The following is a 21,920-nucleotide window of genomic DNA, read 5'->3' as shown; positions in this document are numbered from 1 at the left end:
TCAGACAACGCTGCTTGTAAAAACAGGGTAAATAAAATTTGATTGATTGATAATTTGACTTCGGCTGTTGTCTTGAAGAAGGTCACTTTGAGGCAAATCCTGTTTAGTTTTGTTTGGGCAAACAGTGGGACCTCATCATGTTTCAAAAATGAAACGCCATTATATCTGTGTGTGTGGATTATGTTTATATTACATTGTGGGGACTAAATGTAAATTGTAATAAAAACCTGTCATTTTGACATTGTGGGGCCCATTTTTCAGGTCCCCTCAAAGATCTGTGAATGCAATCAAAAAAATTTAAATGACAAAAGTCCCATATTTTGTTTGGTTACTTATGGTTAGGGTTAGGGCTGGGTAGGGGTTAAAGTCTTCGTGTTGGGATTGGAGTTTTCCCCATAGAAATGAATGGAGAGTCCCCACAAAGATATGATTACAAACCTACGTGTACTCATATTACTCATACAAAAGCAACCATTTGTGTCTGTTTATGGGACATGATTTGACACACATGATTTAATAATTTGTTTTCATTGATACAGTAAATATGATTAAAAAAATCAGCCTTATATCCAGTGCCGCCTGGGGTATGCTCCAGCCCCCCTAGGGTCCATGTACTGGATTTGTGGTTGGATGCTGAATGCATGGATGCTAATTAACTATAAATATCAGCCAGAAGTTACATGACAGGTATCCTAAATTATTCACGTTTTGTACACATTGATTTTAAGGGATATGAGGGTATGTATTTTGTACACTCTTCTCTCAAAGTCGTGCTGAGGTGTTGCCTGGCTGTTTCCTGTATTTCTGACCATTCATAATTAATGAGAATTTCCTCCAATCACCGATGCCGCAGGGCTTCTCTCTCCTCTGGCTGTTTCTCACTAAAGAGACGACTCCTGCAATCCGGCATCTTCCACAGCAGGCAGGAAGTGATGGAGGGCGTGCAAACAGCTGGTCCGGCCCTGACTGCCGGGTCACGGAGCGCTGCGGTTTACTGAGTTTTCGGGGAGCTTATGGAGTCCCGATTGCGCGCGTCTGTGAAACATGACTTCACATCGGGTCGTGAAATGCAGAAGATGATGGAGTGTGTGTTGGAGGAGAGACCCCCCTAATAAAGGCGGGTGGAAGTGGGGGCGGACTTTGCATCACACGCCGCTCTGTGATCTGTCAGAGATCCCGACTGCTTTGATATAAAAAGCCAATGTATTACTCAGCTGTGAAAATATTTTTTTAGATTAAACAGTGCAGGGGTGTTTCAGAAAAAAAAAAGAGAAGTAGAAATGGTTTTCTATAAAATCCTGTGCGATTGCACCAAAGGTAAGTCTTACATGTAGGTGCTGAGGTTAAGCTTCTGTCAGTTTTCTTTTTCCTCCTTTATATAGTCTTTTCTACTAAAGCAATTCAGGTTAAGTACCACACTCAGAGGTATTACCTCAGGGGCCCTCCTGGGATTTAAACTAGAACCTTCTAGATATAAGTTCATACTTTCAGCCACTAAGCTGCCTGCTGCCCTATAAGCTGGTCTAACAATTTTTATGGACGGCCAAAGATGAACAAGTGCTTGAAACTTGAACCTGCTGCACGGAGCAAGAAAAAATGATCTCATTATAACAGAACTTTTCTTTCTTTCGTTTTCTCCGTAAAACCGGTCTTGTGCTATGAGTACTGACATTAGCAGGTTCTTCGGGGCATTTACTCAGTATTGAACCAATCTTTTCATTATTTATTCCCAGTGATCTCTTCACATAAATAGGAATGTTCAGTTTTGACATCAGGTCTCCTGCCCCTAGTGGTACAGGTGGACCTGGTAATTGGGTAGAGCAGGGGGCAAAAGGCTGTACTTTCTTTCTCACGAGACACTAATTTAACAATTAACAACAAGCATGGCTGGCACAGGTCATGTGACATTACACTGAGATGACTGGGGCACATGCTTCCAGCTTTTCATAGAGGTGCAAATGCTGTGTGATACACATTCCTATATGACACAACGAAGTGTTCAAACAAAAAGCAGGCACTAAGTATGCAGGGCTTTTAGCCAAACACGAATGGAAATGCTTTCTCCGTTAATGCATACATTCAGGTTAGTGCATCCTTCCTGTGTATGAAAAACAACAACCCCCCCCACCGTCTAACTAGCAGTGAGTTTTCATAACTGCTGCCATACACTTCTGAACTCATAGACTCTCCCTTCTTCTATTGGGTGATGAGTGTATGTGATCAAACAGCAGGTGTCTCCCTGAAACTTCATCCTTTCTACCCCCCGCTACTGATAAGCCAAATCCGATGACTCAAAATCTGGACTTTGCCCAGTACAGAGTAAAAATCAATCCTTAAAGGGAAAGACCATACAGGAATTTCAAAAAGGTAATTCTGGTTGTCACCAGATGGTTTCTGACAAGGGTTTACATAGCATCCTTAAAAAGGCAAACACAGTTGGTTCACTTTGTTTGTGACAAGATTAACACCGAAATGTACCTTTCCATGCCAGCAGAAACCTGAAGTTTCAAATTATAGGCCATCTTCTCTAAGGCAGTATTCTAACAACAAACAAGTAACCGTTAGCTTCCAAAGACCAATCCTTAGTATGCATGAATTTGTTGTGCTATTTCAGAGGATAATTGTTTATAAAATCTAATTTCAATATTCATGTATGCTACTTATTTTTCATTCCAAATGTTAATAACAATCGCAGTTTTTTCTTTTCAATTTTCCTTTGTTCTGGTAACAGGTTATGCCCTGTACAGCTAACAGTGCTAATTTGAATATCTAGTTTACCAAAGTAAAAAGCACTAAGTGCCAAGCACTAACCTCTCACTTCCACATAATACTATTATAGTATTAACTACAGGTCATACTTTTTAGAACTTTTGTTTCCATCATTGTTTTCTGGGAGTCAGTTTGAGCCGAAACCCTCAACACATCAATACGGCGCAGATTCTCCATGTTTTATTTACTGCCGTATTCAGCCCTAAGAAAGCCTCTCAGATGCCTCGGTTTGTCTGTTCTATCAACATAACCGCATGTCTACCTGCAAAGCGGATTCTACCACTATCCATTCTGTTTCTGTCCTCTAAGGACACCATAAAGGCTTTTGCTTCCTTATAAACAGCTGCCTTTACTGGCTCTCTTATTAGACTGTGCGAAAATTTGTTTCTAGATGTTGCGATTCCCTTCCTCTCCCGTTCCTGTAATGGTGTCTCTGTTGCGAATGGTGGCATTGCTGCCCCAGGCACAGTGTCCTGCTGGCCCTGTCTGGTCCTTTCAACCTTGTATCTCATCCTCTGACGGGGTGAGGCGTGGGCCACCATCCCCTTGCAATTTCAGCATTAGTTTGTGGATTTATCAGGCTTCTCAGCTTGGACACAGTGTTAGGGATTTCAGTGTACAGTGTTCCACGTTCCACCCACTATTTCACAACACAGTGTCTCGGTTAAAGAGATGTGATAAGACTCGTCAATGATATGGACCCTTTATAATATCTGCAGTAGGCTTCATTGGTATAAAGAGACTGAAACACATTCTTAATTCCGGCTGCACATATCATGCCACTTTTTCCGTTCTTTAAAAAGAGAAATTTGCAACTTGCTTGATGCGACATATTGCAACGTCCTCAGCCATATCCTGCTAACAGACACTACATTTTGGAGTGGCTAGAATCCATAAATCGGCTAAATAAGTCGAGGAATGATTTTTACCCACTAAATTACTGTTGAGGGGTGCCCCAAGAGGCATGGCTTTGGAGGATTTGCTATACAGTAAGCTTTGTTCCCAAACTTTTAATGTCTTCTTGTTTATTCTTTTGTGCCTTTTATCAAAGAAAGAATACATTTCAACTTGTACATAAGATTTACTTCCAGTTCATCAGCGCACGTAACGCTGGCATAATCATGGAAGATGGCAGCCGTAGCCGTAATTTGTGTGAAAAAGGAGGAAGGTTTGTGTGGAAGGGACTAAAATTTAAAACTGGACATTATAAAAAGGGTTTTTTATCCCAAAAATTGCTGAGAATGTTCCTTAGCACTCATGGTTCGAAATGGGAAGATTATTGGCCAACTGATATAATAAATAGGATTATTTAAATTGAGAACACCACATTTTATTGTACATACTGTAATGTCTCCTCTGGAAAATGATAAAATGTCACTGCACAACTTGGTTAGATGCAATTCAGAAGCAAATCACTCAGTGTAAATTGAAATAGCAACAGAAGCATTAAGCTTTATGCATTTGCAGTCCAGGTTTGACAGTAATAGCCGATGAATTTATTTCACCTTCGATATCTTTGTTTCTAGAAAAAGTAAGGGTTAAAAGGTTATCTTTACATGTTGCTTACTCTGCATCTGGTACGCAACCAGATCGCTCCCTTTCATGCATGTTTCAAGCCACTGAGTTTGGAAACTTTGTGTTAATTTTCTTAATTATCTTGGCAAGGAAAGCAATTTGATCTGATGAATGAACAAATACCCTCATTCAAAAACACTAATGCTGTTACTGATCGTCTCAGACAGCTGCTTCTTATTTGCAATCCAACCGTATTTGCTGTAGATGCCACAGTCTGAAACAAAAAATTAAATGATCCCCAGTATATTGTGTATACCAATACTGATATTTTGATTATTTAGAGTAGTCACTAATTAGAAGAATAGGTAACATTTTTCTTATGTTTTTAGTCATTTACAAACACATTCATAACCAATAACAATACATTCATAAAGATTAAAAAAGGCTATAAATATTTAAACACATTATAGCCGAATGCATTATGCATTATGGATGCTTTATGGAGCTCTCATTAATAATGCACTATGGATACCTTTATAATGCATTATAATGGTCAGCTTTGTATTGCATTATAAAGATATTTATAGTGCATTGTAGATAAGAGCCTCATAATGCATAAAAAACATGCCTATAATGTGTTATGGATTTTTATAAATATTTATAGGCATGTTTATAATGCTTTATGAATGCATTATACCCTAATATTATGAATGTGTTTATAAATGACTAAAAACATGGTCTTAAGTCTTACCAGAGAGTATAAGTGTATGAATATTAGGATGTTGAGTACAAATCCCAGCTGAAAAGATTACCCAGTTCTGAGTTCACATCAACTCCCAGTATGGTAAATATAACCTATAGTATGTATATGCTTACCTGCATATATTGTGCAACACTTGCACTTTGTTACAGTAGTTTATTCCCAGGACTGAAAGCATATTTTAAACAATATGATGCTGAGAACGTACAGAACTAACAGTATATAAGGCAAAGTTAGAACCAAAATAGCTAGATTTGCTTCTGCAGGGTTATTGCAATAAGAAGGATGCTTATTACAACTCTGGACTCAAGGAGAGAGAGGGGTCAACAAGTCTGCGCTGGATGTTATGCTCATTACTTTACCTTACCTTACCTTGCATGGGGCATCAGGTGTAAATATTAATTAAAATGTTAAAACTTGTCTATCTGTGGCTCTCAAGGGCTGGCTTTGCAGGCCTCTGGCTTGGAAGGACATTAATGTTATGCGAGCTGAGTAAGATTTTGAAATATTTTTATACACATATGCTAAATAAAGAGTTTATGTAACAAGATAAAGGTGTCAGAAGGCAAGTGACCTTGGGATTAGTTGTTCATGTTTTGTGGACTTTAAAAGCTGTTCTTTTAGGACTGAATCTGCCCCTAGCAGAGTTTTTTTTTGTCTGCCCCGGGGAACATGTCAGTGACATTGTGGTTCCGCCCAGGAGAGTGTCAGATATATGATCACAACAGCTGGGTTATGGTTGCCGATAGCATCCGAATCCCCTGGCAGGGAAAGGGCTCTGCTCTTCTGCTGAGCTGTTCACACTCTCAGAAGGTTGAGAAACCATCACAGTGCAGAAGACTAACAGTAATTCTCCCCCTAAGACAATCAAAACAAGCATTAATAAAATGCATTCCCAACATGAGGCATGCCGATGTTTTATTAAACACTGCGATGGCACCAGTGCAAACAGATAAATCTTTTCAGCCTGTTAAAATTGGATATATATTTATAGCTCACAATTGGGACCTGGTGTTGTCAGGCTCACTATCAAAACAAGTACAGTAAGATCACTCAGCCATCCAGCTCAAATTAAACTTCTGAAATGTGAAAACCGTGTAAATTTATTTTTATAATAGCCTGACCATAGCACCTTTCAGGCCACGCGCACTGTTTGAGAAAGCGAGTGCCGTAAAATCCCACGCTTACTTCAAAAGAATCAAAGACACTCGGCAAAATCCTTTTTTTTTGCATAACATTACATTTTTAGCCCATCTGCATCCCTTTTGTGTGTAAATATTTCTCGTGGCCTTACAGAAGTACCACAGGGAACGAAATAGAAGTGCGCTATGAGTCAGTACGACACATTGACATAAATACAAGGCACGCTGCTCCAAGTGTGAATTGAGATTTGAAAAACACTCCCTACCACGTTTGTGGATTTTCGGAAGCAAACAAAAAGCAATGTATGCTGTATATAAGCCTGGAGATATGATGGTACAGTAGGTGCTCACCATAAGAACAAGCCCCCACCGATCACACAAGTACTGCCCCAAGGAGAAATAAAAAAAGAGAGAAAGAGGATGAACTGAATATGTAAAATCCCTATGTGGCCCAACATCAGAAATTTTCATCCCACAAAAGAAGGTATTGGGAAAAAAAACACTGGGGACTCAAACCTGCAATAAACTGAAAGAATATAAAGAATAAAGCATCCCATAATTTCAGTTTTAGCTTTCACTAATCTTAAAATGTTAAACATCAGATTAAAACAAAAAGTTCTCTATGATTCCGAGGACGTGTTTTTAAGGTCCTGTTTACACTTAGTTGGGTGATCGGATCACCACCGGACAGCCAAGACACATTGCCATTTGCGCTTGTGTCTATCATGTGCCCAGCTGGCCATTTTTTTCAAATTTACTGCCTACGTCACTTTCTCTAGAAGATCAATGGCCCTGCGCACAGTCATTGTGACGTCTCTATCAGGGATGCAACAGGACACATTTCCATTTACACTACAAAGCATATGTGGTCCCAGACCACCTGGGTAAGTGCTTTGAGTGATCAGATCACAATACGTTTTGGTGGCCGTTTACACTATTTAGCGCTGCCCACTGGTGATTCAATGACGCAAGACACATTTTAAAACTAAACAGGGCCTATGTATGGTCGCTGTCCAATGAAAACATATCTCGAAAGTTCTATTATTTCAGTAGTGTGAAAAAAGTACAGAAACCACTGTACAAAATAAACCTAAAAGAACATAATGAGACACCCTTAACACCACAAATAGAACCTATCTTTACACAGCCATCAGTGAATGGTTTAATGTTTAAAATAGACTTACAGTACTGTATGTGGCTTGTTCTCAGCAGGGCAAAAATGTCAGCATCAACAAGATAAAAATAAATCTTCCTTTATATTGACAATGTTAGGTTTTTAAAATTAACAATTTAAAGTAATTCAATGATCACCATGAATACAATTGTTAACTAGTACAAACATAATCCCTCCACTTTCTGTAACCACATGTTCAATTCAGGGTCATATGGGGTCTGGAGCCTATCCCAGAAGCGGCAGGCACCAACACAGGATGGGGTGCTAACCCATCACAGGGCAAACACACGCACACCATTCATGCCTATGAACAGTTTGGTAACTCAAATTAACCTCAGCAAGTTTTTGGTCTGTGGGGGGGGGGGCAAGTACCCAGAGGAAACCCCACAATGACACAGAGAGAACATGCAAACCCCACATACATGGAGCCACAGCTGAGATGCGAACCCGGGTCCCAGAGGAGTGAGGTCCCACAGTGCAGACCGCTGTACCACCATGCCACCTCAAGCACAAACACAAATACTAATTACATAGATGACTTCATAAAACATAATTTCATTGATTGATTAGGTGTCAAACACTGTCGGTAGAATGAAAAATATTCTTTTTTTTAAAAAAAAAAAACCAGATCAGTTAAATTCTGCATTGATACTTTTATGTGCCAGTGATACAGCAAAGAGAAAAGTGAAGGATGGTAGTAAGTAGTACAAGTGAAAAGTGAAAAAACTTGTGAGTGTAAAGCTGGATAAAAGCCTTGAAAATGTCAGGATGGGTGCAGATTGTCCTAAATTACAGCTCTTGCTCATTTATACAGTAAAGGACCTCTGGAATGTCCTGCGGCTCCAATCTCAGCACTTAACACCCTGCACTGTAGACGCTACTCGTGTTACAGCAGTCAGACCTACACTGAGGTCGCTTGAGAATTTCTACTTCCTCATTTGTTTCACTGCGGATAATATCCTGAGGTAGTTCCCCTCTTTCTCTCACTGGCTGTACATACAACCAGGAACATTTTTCCATTTCCAATAAATTAATTTCTATTACACTAACAAAAGCAGTAATTGATCAGAGTAATTTCCAGCAACAAACAAAAATATGGAACTACTTGAACATACTGCAAACACACACAGGCATATACACAAACATACAGAAGTACATACTGAGCATATCAAATGAAAAGAAGATGCATTCTGGGATATGTTTATTTACCATTATCTTTATTATTCATCCCAGAGAAACCTTGAATGGATCCGAAACAGCAGACAGGTAGGCCAGCATGAGTAAGATGTTTTTAGAGGAAATAGTCAAGGTGAAATGCATACAAGGCCCAGAATTAGCAAATTACCTAGAAATGCAGGCTTTCACTCACAAAATTCCATGCCTCCAATTCCGAAGCAGAATTATAATGGGAGGGTGTGTTCTTTTTATTTCTTTATAAAAAGAACATATTTATGAATCTTTGCATGCCCACTGCAATTCAAAGTCGCTATAATTCATCTGTAACCAATTCCCATAGGATGAGAAAGAAATGATGCGACACACAAATCATTCCTGTCCCACATCACTGGCTCTCGTTGAAATCATGGGAGCAGGGGAACTACACAGTGTTTCTAAATGCTGAAGATTGCAAGCGATACTACGGCTTATACTGCTACAGCTACTATTACTGATAGAACTGCTACTACTGCTAGTAGTACCGATAATGCAACTGCTACTGATGAACTGCTCTTACTGCTACTAATACTATTAGCACAACTACTACTGCTAGTACCTTCGATTGTTAGTACTACGGATTCTACTGTTTCGACAGAAGTTGCTTGTACTACAATGCATTTTTTATAGCAATTATTATTATTATTACTACTATTATTATTCTTATTATTACTATTATTATTATTATTATCTTCCCGTTCATCCTGTATAACAAATTGGTCAACAAATGTTGTTTTTAAACATGCTTCATAAATAAATTTGACCTTTGACTTTACTACTACGTTAACCCAGAAAGACATGCAAACAACATCAAGTCGAATGGGAAGTCAGACCTCACGTGATAAATGAAATGAATCATACCTCATATATAGTAAGTTTTCTACATTCCAATGTGCAAAGTTCAAAGAGCAGCCATGAGACAGCCTCGGGGGCATCTCAGAATATGACCTTCCTTATGGATTTGGGTTTGGCGATGCATATTTCCACAATTAAATGTGCCTTTTTCTGTGATAATAATAATCATATTTCAGATGGATTGAGGTAAAAGTTCTGCAAGATAAACCTCTTTGTCTCCACGCAGACAATGATTGGGTCATTCACAAAATATATGTAACACGTGAAAATGTAAAAAACTTATCCCTTTCTTGGCAATGGGTAGTTGTATTTTTTTCTTCTCAAACTTTCCTGCTTCTACCAGTCAAGTCTGATACTTTTTTAATCCCTCTGCCACTAATAGTTTTGTGGTTGTTTCTAGGTTTGCGTTTCTCCGCAGCACGAGGTCATGGCCACATGTTCAAATGTACTGAAACATCAGCAAGAACTCTGCCTTAGTTATGCGACTTTCACGGCCTAATGAATGCCAGTTCAGAGATGCGGAGCTTACAAGCCCAGATTATAACGTGCTCTCAAGCGACAGAGCGAGACAGAGACCCACTTATCCAGCCGTTCATGCTGCTGCCTCAATAGTGTGCCCCCACCCAGCCCTGACAAACCCAAGCGCGCTTCCCTGACAAAGGGCAGTGGCAGCTTCCACAGGTGGCGGGGATAATCCCCTGGAAATGGGCTCAGCCGCTATCACGGCGCTTACTGAGATCCGAGCAGGCAGGGGCGCACAGCCAGTGAGCCGCGTGCATCAGAGGTGAAATTGCTTATCTAAGCTTATTGAAATCGATGAGGCTCAAAATGTGAATATAAAACAAAAAGACAGGCAGGCAATGGCTCATAGTGTCTCAAAGCAGCCAGTGAACCTGCTGGCCCTTCAAAGCCCCGTTCCCTCTGCCAGAGCGTGACGGCACGTTCCCCCCACCCCCCCCCCCCCCTCCATGCCCCGTCTCTAACGCTCCATCCCGATGAGGGGTTGGCGAAAAAGAGAAGGTGAAGGCTTGACCCTGCTTGCCAGCCATGACGCTTCTTAATTTGTTGCTTACGCTTGTGCCGCTGCCCGTGAATGAATGCTGCCAGTGAACCAACTGGTGGTAAACGAGGCAGTTAAATCTAACGTGAGGTGTAGGTACACTAACCTTCACGGTGAAAAGAGGACAGAAGACTTATTGCTTTAGCTTCCATTTGCTTTAGCCTCACTTGCCGCAAAGACTAGGGGCCAGATTCGTAAAGCTTACCGCATAGCATGGTTTAGTGCAGGCCCGAGGGGGGAGAAGGGGTCACGAGACACTGGTTGGGGGAGGTGGGGGCATTAAAAACTGATTTCCAGGGTTTGTTAGCAAAAAAATGTAAAAACGTGAAACAATTCCATTGTAATTGTAACCAGAACCAGTAGATTACGAAAAAATCTACTGAGTGGGACACACCCCCGATCAGCAAAATCTACTGAAGGGGGACACACCCCCGATCAGCAAAATCTACTGACGGGGGACACACCCCCGATCAGCAAAATCTACTGACGGGGGACACCCCCCCCCCCCCCCCCCCCCCCCGATCGGCAATATTTTCTGAAGGGGACGCATCCCTGGTCGGCAAAATCTATTGAGGGGGGACACACCCATGATTGGCAATATATACTGTGGGGGACATACCCCCAATTGGCAAAATGTACTGAGGGGGATACACCCCCAAAAAATGGGAGTCTTGAGTCTCTGACACTGTTATTTTGAGGGCTGTGGGCTTGCAGGTTTTGGGACCCATGACTTAGTGCATCAATAATGGCAAATATCACCATGCTACCATTTTCCCTCATTCATAAACGTCTGCTATTGACATTTATTAGCATTTTTACTGGGACATTAATTCGGAACTTCCTTATCTACATATTGGGCAGTGATTCATGAAAGCGACTTGCAGAAATGATTCTGGTGGTAAATTTTAGAGGTGTGACATCTGGCGATGTTTTAAATCATAAATGCTTCATGTGTTAGTGATCAATAAATGTTAAATTACTATGTTGTTTTAATGGCATTTGGAAGTGGAATCATTCCTGTTTTAGCCTTAAGGCAAACTTTGCTATTATTGTTGTGTACAACTACTATACTACAACTGAGTACATCAGGAGCATGATTTGCTTGAGGAACTCATCAGCTGAGTATCTCACTGATCTTCATTGGCCTTTACATGTGATGTCCCTTACCAACAATGCCACGTTAATCAGACACCAGTCAGCTGATTATAGTGAGGAACGCTTTATGAATGAGCTTAAATTATAGCAGCGCTCATTTAGTGTGACACCATCAAGTTACTGACATTTTTTATGAATCAAGCCATAGACGGTTAGTGACATTCTTTGACAACCAATGGGATATGTGTCACACCCAGCTCGTCCTATCCTCGTGTGTGTGCCACGCCCCCTCATCATCCACGTGTGCTTCCCTGATTGTGCCCAGCTGTTGCCTGTTATTTTCGGCTTGTCTATTGTATATCAGTCCACGTCTTGCCCTGTCTGATGTCGGTCATTGTTATTCTTATTGTAATTGTTGAAATGTGCGTCTCTCTTCCCCTGTTACTCCGAATAAACCCTCGTCTGCCCTTACTCTGCTTATCTGCCTCGTCCTTCGCCATCTCCAGCCAGCTCGTCCTCCTGGGAAACCTGACAATATGAAGGCTAAGTTTACCAGAATGTGCTCTCCTGTATGGCCAGATCAGTAGTGTGGTTTAATCAGTATGGGGTTGGATTCTGAGTTGTTTGCTTGACTATATACAGTAATGCATCTGTTAATGGGACCCAAACACAAGAAGCCCACATAAGATGTTGCTGGACGAGGGACAGCACTATCCTTACAGCAAGACTATCCGTAAATTTTTGCCGACTAGGTGGCTTGGGGTTGAACATTGCCCGAAGAACTTGCAAGCTTACTTTGTCATCATGAAATAAAACCCATTTTGTGTTTTATTTTCTGTCTCAACTGAATAACAATAATCAGAATCCATCCCAGAAAGCACACAGCATGACCTAGGATACTGCATACAGCGGTTTTCAGCTCATCATAGACCACATGTACAACCGCACACAATTTTATCCGCAATCCCCATGGTGTGAACTACACAATGACCCAGAAATCATATTAACTTAAAATTAAATAAACTTGATCATCAAGCCAGGCACTATATATCAAAAGAAATGAATAACAGACCGACATCGAAGCCAAGAAGTGTCCTACAATGTGCTAAGCCAGTAATGATGTGTCTTGCTACCAGACACTGCTAACCCGCTACCTGCATTCATATACCCTGTCAGACATACAGTATCTTACCCATCTCTGTCAAAACATGTACAAAAAAATCCTTAGGATGAGATGAGTAAGATAAGAAAATTTATCTTAGTGAATGACTTCCCACTTTCCATTATAATCAATATGAAGGGAAAGTCAGGCAAAGCGAGTGCTGAAGGGATTGTTTTGAAAACATCATCCTTCTGCGTGTCATTCTAACCCAACATTAATGAATCACTTGGCACTGCAGGTTCGCTGTAGATCAATAGAGAATACAGGAAACAGACATGGCTCACGCCTTGAATTCATTACAGTATAATGGGGAGTTTGCACTGCACACCGCACTGCTTCTAGTGACCTGACGAAAACATTAGCACTTTCTGTCTGAAAGACAATGCTAGTCAAAATTCAAATTCCAATACAATATATTTCTTTTGTACAGCAGCCAATAAAAATATCAGCAAAAAATGTGATCTGCATTCTCTATAATTGCTGGTTAGAAATGCAGCAAGATGCAGTACAAAGATCAGTTCTGCTGGTGGGGATGGGGGGTCTTTTTTCGATATAAAAAGTCTCTTTTCAGATGTAAATGGTAAATTTCAGTTAGATATTCATGAATTGATACAATGTTACCATAATGAACATTCCAAGACTGATGGCTGGTTTTGACCCAAAAACAGGCTTAGAAATTCATGCTAAAAATATATGGAATTCTTTTTACATTTCAAATAAGTAAAACATTAGCTTATCTTAGCTAATATATCGTGCACAGACATACATGTTCAAAGGCAAGTGAGTGTCGGGAAAAATCAACCTTAAAGATAAATTTCATAGCCTTCGAAGGTTTTGAGTGTAGATCCTTCTGTATAGTAGTGTGTGTGTGTGTGTGTGTGCGTGTGTGTGCGTGTCTGTGTGATTCCCCACCATGTAATAAAAGCCTGTCATTTTGGCGCTGTGGGGACCATTTTTCAGGTCCCCCACAAACATCCGTATATGCAATAAAAAACTAAAAATTCGCTTTGGTTACTTATGGTTAAGGTTAGGGCTGGGTGGGGGTTAAGGGTGTCATGTTGGGATTAGAGTTTTCCCCATAGAAATTAATGGAGAGTCCCTACAGTACAAAAATATAATTATAACCTGTGTGTGTGTGTTTGGTCACTAGATGCAATAGAAACATAAATAAGGCTACATGTTAGGCAGGATGAACTTTAAAAATACCAATTTTCTTTAAGGAAATACAAATCATAGGGGGAGGCATGGTGGTGCAGTGGTTAGCACTGTTGCCTCACACCTCTGGAACTTGGGTTCGAGTTTCCGCCTGGGTCACATGTGTGTGGAGTTTGCATGTTCTCCCCATGTTGTCGTGGGGTTTCCTCCAGGTACTCCGGTTTCCCCCCACAGTCCAAAAACATGCTGAGGCTAATTGGAGTTGCTAAATTGCCCATAGGAGTGCATGTGTGAGTGAATGGTGTGTGAGTGTGCCCTGCGATGGGCTGGCCCCCCGTCCTGGGTTGTTCCCTGCCTTGTGCCCAATGCTTCCGGGATAGGCTCCGGACCCCCCACAACCCAGTAGGATAAGCGGTTTGGAAAATGGATGGATATATATTATTATTCTTATTATATTATTCTGAGTAATATATATATTATTCAGAATATATTAAAAAAATTATGTGTGTTTTTGTGTGTGTGTGTATTTGCATTTTTCTTGCCTTATTTGAAAAGGTGGACCCTGCTTAGACTGGGAGCAGAATCCCAAAATGGCAAAACGCGAAGCTTTTGAAATTCCCATCATCCCACACTGCTGCCCGCAGCTGAGCGGAGCTGGAGGCGCCGGGGCGGGTGGGCGTTTGGGCTGCGTGGGTGCATGTCTCTGTGCACTATTTGCGGGCGTCTCTGGCTATCACCAGAGGACTGAAAACGGGTGCAGACACAAACGTTACCACAGACCCGAGAAGCCTTCTGAAATCGCCACGCTACTGACAGGTCTGTGTGAATTATAAACCACGAGGAAGGAAAACGTGTCCTTTTTTGCCATATTGTACTGTGTGTTACCGCATTCTACGAAGTTCTGAAACTTACAAGCAGATAAGCGGCTGTGTTTTGGCTAAACGGATGGGGTCTGGGGTCCTCTGGGTTGCAATGCTACCCTGACCTCAGCGTGCCGGAAAGCGGCGTGTTCCTTGTGTCCTCGGCTTTCGGTGAGCGCTTCAATCCACACGGCTTGACACGGGGTGGCAGGCCCGTCACTGTGAATCAGCCACCCCTGAATGATGGTGCCATTTCGGACTCCCCTGTAGCCACTCGCTTTCTGTGGGCCGTGTGGCCCATCCCAGTCTGTGGCTAACAAAATTAGGCCCTCGCTTTTTGTTTTTTATATATATATATATATATACAAAGTTGCTCAACTAATGAAACAGAAAAGTGCAGCAATTTTGCACATATTTTTCATTTTCCATTTGATACACAGCAACAAGAGTGGGCTTTCTTTCCCCTAAAAGCACGAGATGTGCCATTTGTCTGTTGTTAATGTTGTCCGTCTCCAAGGGGCACCACATTTGTGCTCTGCTACAGCATCCAAAAACACAGAGAATCGTTTGTATTTACACTCCCATGTTCCTTAGGCAAGACAGTGGCCTGCCATCACTCGAAACATATATTATCACTTCCCACACATTTCTTATCAAAATTTCTATTTTTGCTTCACAGTAAGAAGAGTCTACATCAGTATAAGACATTATGAGAACTCTGTGGTACACTTGTTTTGCTTTTCCCGAAAAAAAAGAACAGGAATAAGGAAGCAAAGACACAATAAATCCACTGACACAGTAGCTTCCCATGCGACAGCTGTGGAAAGTCAGAGGATCCCAGCCGGCCACCAATGCTGCGTTTTGGGTCAATAGGTGGGACTCACCAAGCCAGTGCTCCCCAGTGATTTTCCCAAATCCTTCACGGTACGCATCCCAGCCGCGAAAGAAGTTCACCGAGCCGTCCTCTCTCCGCTGGATCACCTGGATGCGACAGAAAAGTCGGAGGAGAGAGAATCAATCATATAGATACACGCATTTGCTCACGGTGATTTTGTAAGCACATTACAGCCCATTTATGCAAATCATTTAAAACAGTATGTATATGTGACTCTGAAATGCCATATTCACGATATAAAAACCTCACCATCACTGAAACATATTACTTTTTGGAGTGACCTCGGTGCACTATTGGGCTGTCATTGGTGAGTAAGCATTGTACAATATCACTTGTCGTCCCGTTGTAAAAGGTATTATAATGGAATATTCGAAAGATGCCAAATCACAGAAAGGATTATTGCTAAAACACACGAGACACCTTGCCCTGAGCTGCTTAGCATAGCCATGGAAAACTTCTGATGACACAGTACATTGATCTGCTGGCCTCATTTTCATGAAAAATTACAAAAGAAAACCGATAAATGCGTAAATAAAACGCAACAGCAAGTTTTCTTGACTTTCAGATGTTGATGAAAAGGCAGTGCAGATGCTCAATGACTTCTGGTTGTTTTATTGAAGATTAATCAGCAAACACTGGATCAATGGATGCTTTCAAACAGCCTGGAAGGCAGGACCTGTCGTCCATGTGACTAAGGGGGTACAGAGGGTGCTGCCATATTATATTGCTGGCTGTCACCTACTCAAGGAGGATCCACCTCCAGTATCGATATCGTGCACTGGCCGCCTTCCCAAAATGCACTACAATGGCAATATGCAGAGTGACGCATAGTGATTGGAAGTTGTCTTGGAGACTGTGTTGACTGAACGCCTTTGTGCTAATGGATTTCTCTCCGAGGTCTGCAAGCATTTTCTTGAATATCCACGGCAGGACCTATCTACTGCTATTCATCCTTTACTTTTCCAGGGTTAATTGTAATCACCAGAGGCCATCTCTTTCGGAAGCTTGAATTTAAATGCCGAGCCAGATATCACGTCCACATCGGTATAGTTCATGTTTGTTTTATGTTTCCATAGTGAAACATTAAAAATGTACCAAGCCTTCAGAAGCCTCGATTCTGCATTTTCAAAAGTGCTGCGCAACTCAGCGTAATATAAAAAGGCAAAGCAGCCAGACTGTGTTTTGGTTTCAGTCTCTAGTGCCACAATCTCAAATATGGAAAAAAATCCCTTCATTTGCAGTAATAGAAAGTTAGCCTTTTCCTGAAATCCCATGTGTTTTTGGCATATGATCTCTGAAAACAGTCACTATCCCCAATAAAAGATCTCTGATCTGAGCAGGTGCTTTGGGTATTATTTAAAGTTAATGAATGCAGTTGGCAAACAAAATGTCCCCTCGCTCCTGCTCTCCCCCAACTCTCTCTCTCACGCTCTCTCTCTCTCACTCTCTCTTTTACTTTATCATTCTCCCAATCCACAGCATAACCAAAGAGGTTTTAATTATTCACCATAATTCCTGTAAATGCTTGCTGAGTAACCTCTAAATGGCCGCCCAGATGTCTTTGTTTTTAAAAACACAAATTTCATGCACATAACATTTGACTGACTCAGCAATGAATATTTAAAAAAATTAATAGCATACAAACGATTGAAAATGTGTTTCACATCCTAGGTTGAGACACACTTAAGAAAATGATGTGTGTGTGTGTTTTTTGGTGGGGGGTTATTTGAGTTGGGTGATGAACATGACTATAACCTCAAAGAGACCCTAAGACGAGTGTGGGACTGAAATGCTAGACACACATAAGACATGTGTCACACACATATAAACACACACACACACACACACACACACACCCCAGTAGGAAGCAAAACAGTTGTCCCTATATATCTTATCATGTCTCTGGTGAATGGTGCCTGATTTTTGTGGCCAGCTAGTTTATCTTCCGCAAGCAGCCCCCACAATGCGGCTGCTCTTTCTGCTAATCAGACAAGGCAGGGCAAACAGGCATGTGAAAACCACGTCTGAGGATGAGGTGACGTGCTCCGAATGGGATCTTTGGTCACAGCATGACTGTGGGCGCGGAACGCTCCTCACAGCAGGCTACTAATGCATTCAATCAGTTAAGCCAATCGTACACTGTCCTGTCTGCTGGGAGGGTCCTGGGGTCCCGGAAGGCTGCAGAATGTGTTTCTCTCTGCAGTTCGGTCTCAGTGGGTCACCGCCTGCCTGATTTGGTAAATTCCCAGTGCCCTCTAGTTATCTCTTAATTAACTGCCGTTTCGATTTGTGGACAGAAGATGGGGTCAAGGGGATCTGAAGCACTTCCTTGCAAATAACTGCAAATAATATACCTCAGCCATGATACTTGGTTATGAAACCTGTAAAGAGGGGACATTTAAAAGGAAACTTAACTATATAAATATATTTTGAAATTAATTCCTAAATCTAGACTGAGAGCCACTGAGGAAAAACAAGAGTTTTCAGAATATGAGTGATGTAGATAAAATCCATCTTCATATTCGGGCACAGATTGTGTAAAACGTCATGTATCATAATGTAATTAATGGGACAGTTTTTTGGTTTTTGTTTTTTTGCCTGTGAAGTTTACAGTAAATGCACTTTTCATGAATCATCAGGCAATTTTCTGGTCTGTTATCTAGCATGGGTTGATTTCAGATTTATTTTGACATATTTGCTCCTTCCCCATATTTAATAAGGTTTCTTTGGAGTTATTGCCAGCATGGCATATGAGTTTTACCCCTTCTGGGAGGCAATGTTATTGTGATCAATTAACTCTATAAGCAGTGAGCCTCTAAATATGTATGATGTTGTTCCATAACAGAAGAGGTGGGGCGTGCAGCTAGCTGGGAACTCACACATTCTTAACAATAACTCAAAATACCAAATGGATTTCAATATTTCATCATCAATAATTTAGCTGAAATGCTAATTTAAAAACACTGAACAAAACTGTGCAACCAACTGGGTCAGTTGTATTCTTAAGGAGTTACCATTGTTAGTTATTAGTGGTTCTTAAATCAAAAAGTAAAATAATTAATATGATACTTTTATGAATATGACCTTATGTAACTTTGGTGTCTTAAATAACGTATACAGTACATATGTATAACTGAGAAGGTGTCTGGTAGCACTTAGTTAATATTAAATAGTTTTGCTATACTGAAATGTAGGGGCAATTAACACACACACACACACACACTCGGGTTTGTAATTATCTATCTATCTATCTATCTATCTATCTATCTATCTATCTATCTATAAAATTAATATACATTTATATTATTAATAAGAATATTACAATGGTAATATACATTTATAATAATTATATATATATATATATATATATATATATATATATGATTTGTATCCACTTACAGAAAACTGATGTTTTTAAAGTTCTTTTTGTTCAACATGTAGCTTTATTTGTGACCAAACAAACAAACATAAAGTCAAACACACCCCCATCTGCTCACACACACAGCCACATATATTCCCATCAGCTCAGCTCTCTCTCTCTCTCACACACATGCACACACGCACACACCACACAGTCATGTAATCATATCTATTTGGGGACTGCTCATTCATTTCTATGGGAAAGATGCTAATGCTAACTTACAACCTTAACCCCTACCCAGCCCTAACCATAACCATAAGCTGTCAGATGGGGAGATGCACATACCTTGGCAAAAGCATTATACTGATGACCAGGGCTTGCTTATGATTTAGTGTCTACGGATAGTGACTGTAATTCACAGCTAGCATAGTGGCCAAGTGCCAGTTTGCTGCACCTGCACAACCTGCACTCCCAGCTGAAAAGTGTCTGCTTGAGGCAATATTGATAGATCTTCACTTTAATCACTGTTTGACTGCAGAATACTGGATTGAGGACTGCTATTCTCTAAATTAATATTCCACTCATGACTTGATTTCCGTGCCGTATTTAATGCAATCACAGTTGTTGTGCCTGTCCTGGGTAACGTTCCCAGAGTTTGAAAACATTCGGGAAAAAGTTATACACAACATGTTATGATTCGCCATCCCCAGTGGAAGGAGCCCACAAGACTGTAGCCAGGAATGGAGTAAACAGGCTGCTAGGCTGGCGGAAGAGAGAGCTTCATATGCCAGGAAGATGGCCTCCGTCTGTCAGCCTGACAGGCAGCAGAACGTCAGGGGGCTCCCCCCAGGAGCCGGTGGGTAGTGGCGGTGCGGGGGGGCTCGACAAGCGAGCACACTGAGAGCTGTCAATTACGAGCAAGAATGGCCACCCCCCTTCATCCCACAACCAATGCTGTGGCTCTTGATCCTTGAGGGCGAGCTTCCTGCTGGGCATGAAAAGTGGTGGGACACCAAGGAGCGTCTGCCCTTAACGAGTCTGCCCTGAAGCACAGTGGGCTGGAGAAAGTCACTGGCAGCCAGCAGCTGCGTCCTCCAGCTAAGACAGACTGTGGTAGGTGACAGAATGACTACTGGGAGAGAGCAATGACAAATCCTTCACTTTGTCATTTAAGGCAGAAATCCGCTGAGAGTTCAGCAGAGCCTAGTGCAAGCGAACATAGTTTAAGCTAACCGTGCTAAATATTCAATATGTGTGTCGGGGAATCATATCTCCAGGTACAGCAAAATGAGCACCTTTCACCAAAGTGACACTGCTCGCAAAACGGTAACTCAGCACACCTACTGCAGGCTAAATTTACACTACCGAGTTATCCTCTCAGCTAACTTGAAAGCTAAATTTAAACTGTGTTTTGACTGCGTAAAATGAAAATCAGCACGGGGCTCTTCAAGTGCCGACCCCCTGAAACTGGGTGAAAGCTTAGAGTGGTGGGAGCGCCTCGTGACTGTTAAGAGCAGAGTGTTCTTCCTTGGATCCCCACGGCTCTCCCTGTCCACCCTAGATTTTGCTCGTCCGTAAAGGGCTGCATATTAATGGCGGATCTCGGTTTTGGCAGAAAGCCAGACCGTAATACTAGGAGGCGTGAGGCTCTGAGTGCTCAGTTTTGAAAGAAGCGCTTGTAGATTCAATACTTGGCATTCGCTCTTTCATGCTTCGATTTAATTTCTGAATTAGTCTCTTATCACCACCCTTGAACTTATTTTTAAAATCTAGCAGCTTTATACTTCAGATCCTTTGCCTGCCTCTTTCCTGTTTCTGCTTCATGGCCTCTTTAGTTTCTCTACACTGGAGTTACTCATCCCTGTCAGCAATGCGTCCTGTCCACCCTTTCTCGCACCCTTATTGCCTGTTGCACTCTGTGTGTGTTCTGTGAGCTCTAGCTCTCCCAAAACCTGATACATCCTAATGTAACTGTGCCTGATGCCGATTTGCAGCCATTCTCCCGAGGACGGACATTCGCTTTCCTTGTCAGTATTGAGTAACTCCAGGCTCAGCAGTGGCTTCCCTGGTTGCTATAGGCATAGTTCCGGCCATCTGGTAACTTTGGGGCCCACATTTAAGAGATAGTTACAATCAGCTCCATTATGGCAAATCGATTTCTTTGGCGATCACTAACTAAAGGGGATGAAAACATCATTAGCTGTTGCAGTTGTTGCCTTTCAACTTCTTGAACAAATAACCTTATTTTCCAATTGTTTTTTTCCGGTCCGTGTGCGAAAGGTTATGCAGCCAATTGAATTCATCAATATACAAACAAAGAATCCCTCGTTTAACAGGTTATTAGTCTGATCAATGTTCCCCAAAGCCACTGTCTGTCTGCACAATACCCCTCTGATGGTCATTGACATTAGGGGCTTGAAGGAAGATAGTGTGGCATGAGGGTCACGGTCTAGGCTCAGATTGGATTTTCTGGACCGGTTGGGATAAAGGAAAGAAAGAAAGAAAAAACGTTTTCCACTTGCAGGAAGACTGTGCGGATGTCACAGGTCAAACTCGTCAAAATTCCCGAGTGAGATTCAGAGAACATGATGTGTAAATTACTTTCAGCAATTACCACTTTTACTGTGGTCAGCAGGATTCATACTGAACTCAGAAGGGAAAAAAATCCTTTCTTCATTCCTAACTCTAAGTGGGCAGATGCAAATAAGTTAAATATTAGGTGCTTTTCCTTTCGTAGTGGCATTTAATTTCAGGTTTTATCACCACTGCAAGCAGATGAATAGGCAGAAACGGTGACCTTCTTTCAACAAAGTGTCTCCTGTGCACGTGCATGCAGTGCCATTAAATGGATCTTTCTTGGAAATCCCCACTAGATTCGCGTTATTCATTGACTATTGCACAAACG

General features: G+C 41.4%; 1 protein-coding gene across 1 annotated transcript in view; it reads right to left on the bottom strand.

Moving 5' to 3' along the window:
- The window catches only part of fibcd1a (fibrinogen C domain containing 1a), a 91,397-nt gene that overhangs the window by 13,238 nt on the left and 56,239 nt on the right, over nucleotides 1-21,920 (bottom strand). The window contains exon 5 of the mRNA XM_049005082.1: nucleotides 15,644-15,740. Within this exon, the coding sequence (XP_048861039.1) occupies nucleotides 15,644-15,740 (97 nt within the window). The remainder of the gene's footprint in view (nucleotides 1-15,643; nucleotides 15,741-21,920) is intronic.

Source organism: Brienomyrus brachyistius, chromosome 2, assembly GCF_023856365.1.
Source record: "Brienomyrus brachyistius isolate T26 chromosome 2, BBRACH_0.4, whole genome shotgun sequence".
In the NCBI taxonomy this organism is placed as follows: Eukaryota; Metazoa; Chordata; class Actinopteri; order Osteoglossiformes; family Mormyridae; genus Brienomyrus; species Brienomyrus brachyistius.
The sequence above is the reverse complement of the archived record's forward strand: the minus strand, read 5'-3'. Positions and strand labels throughout refer to the sequence as shown.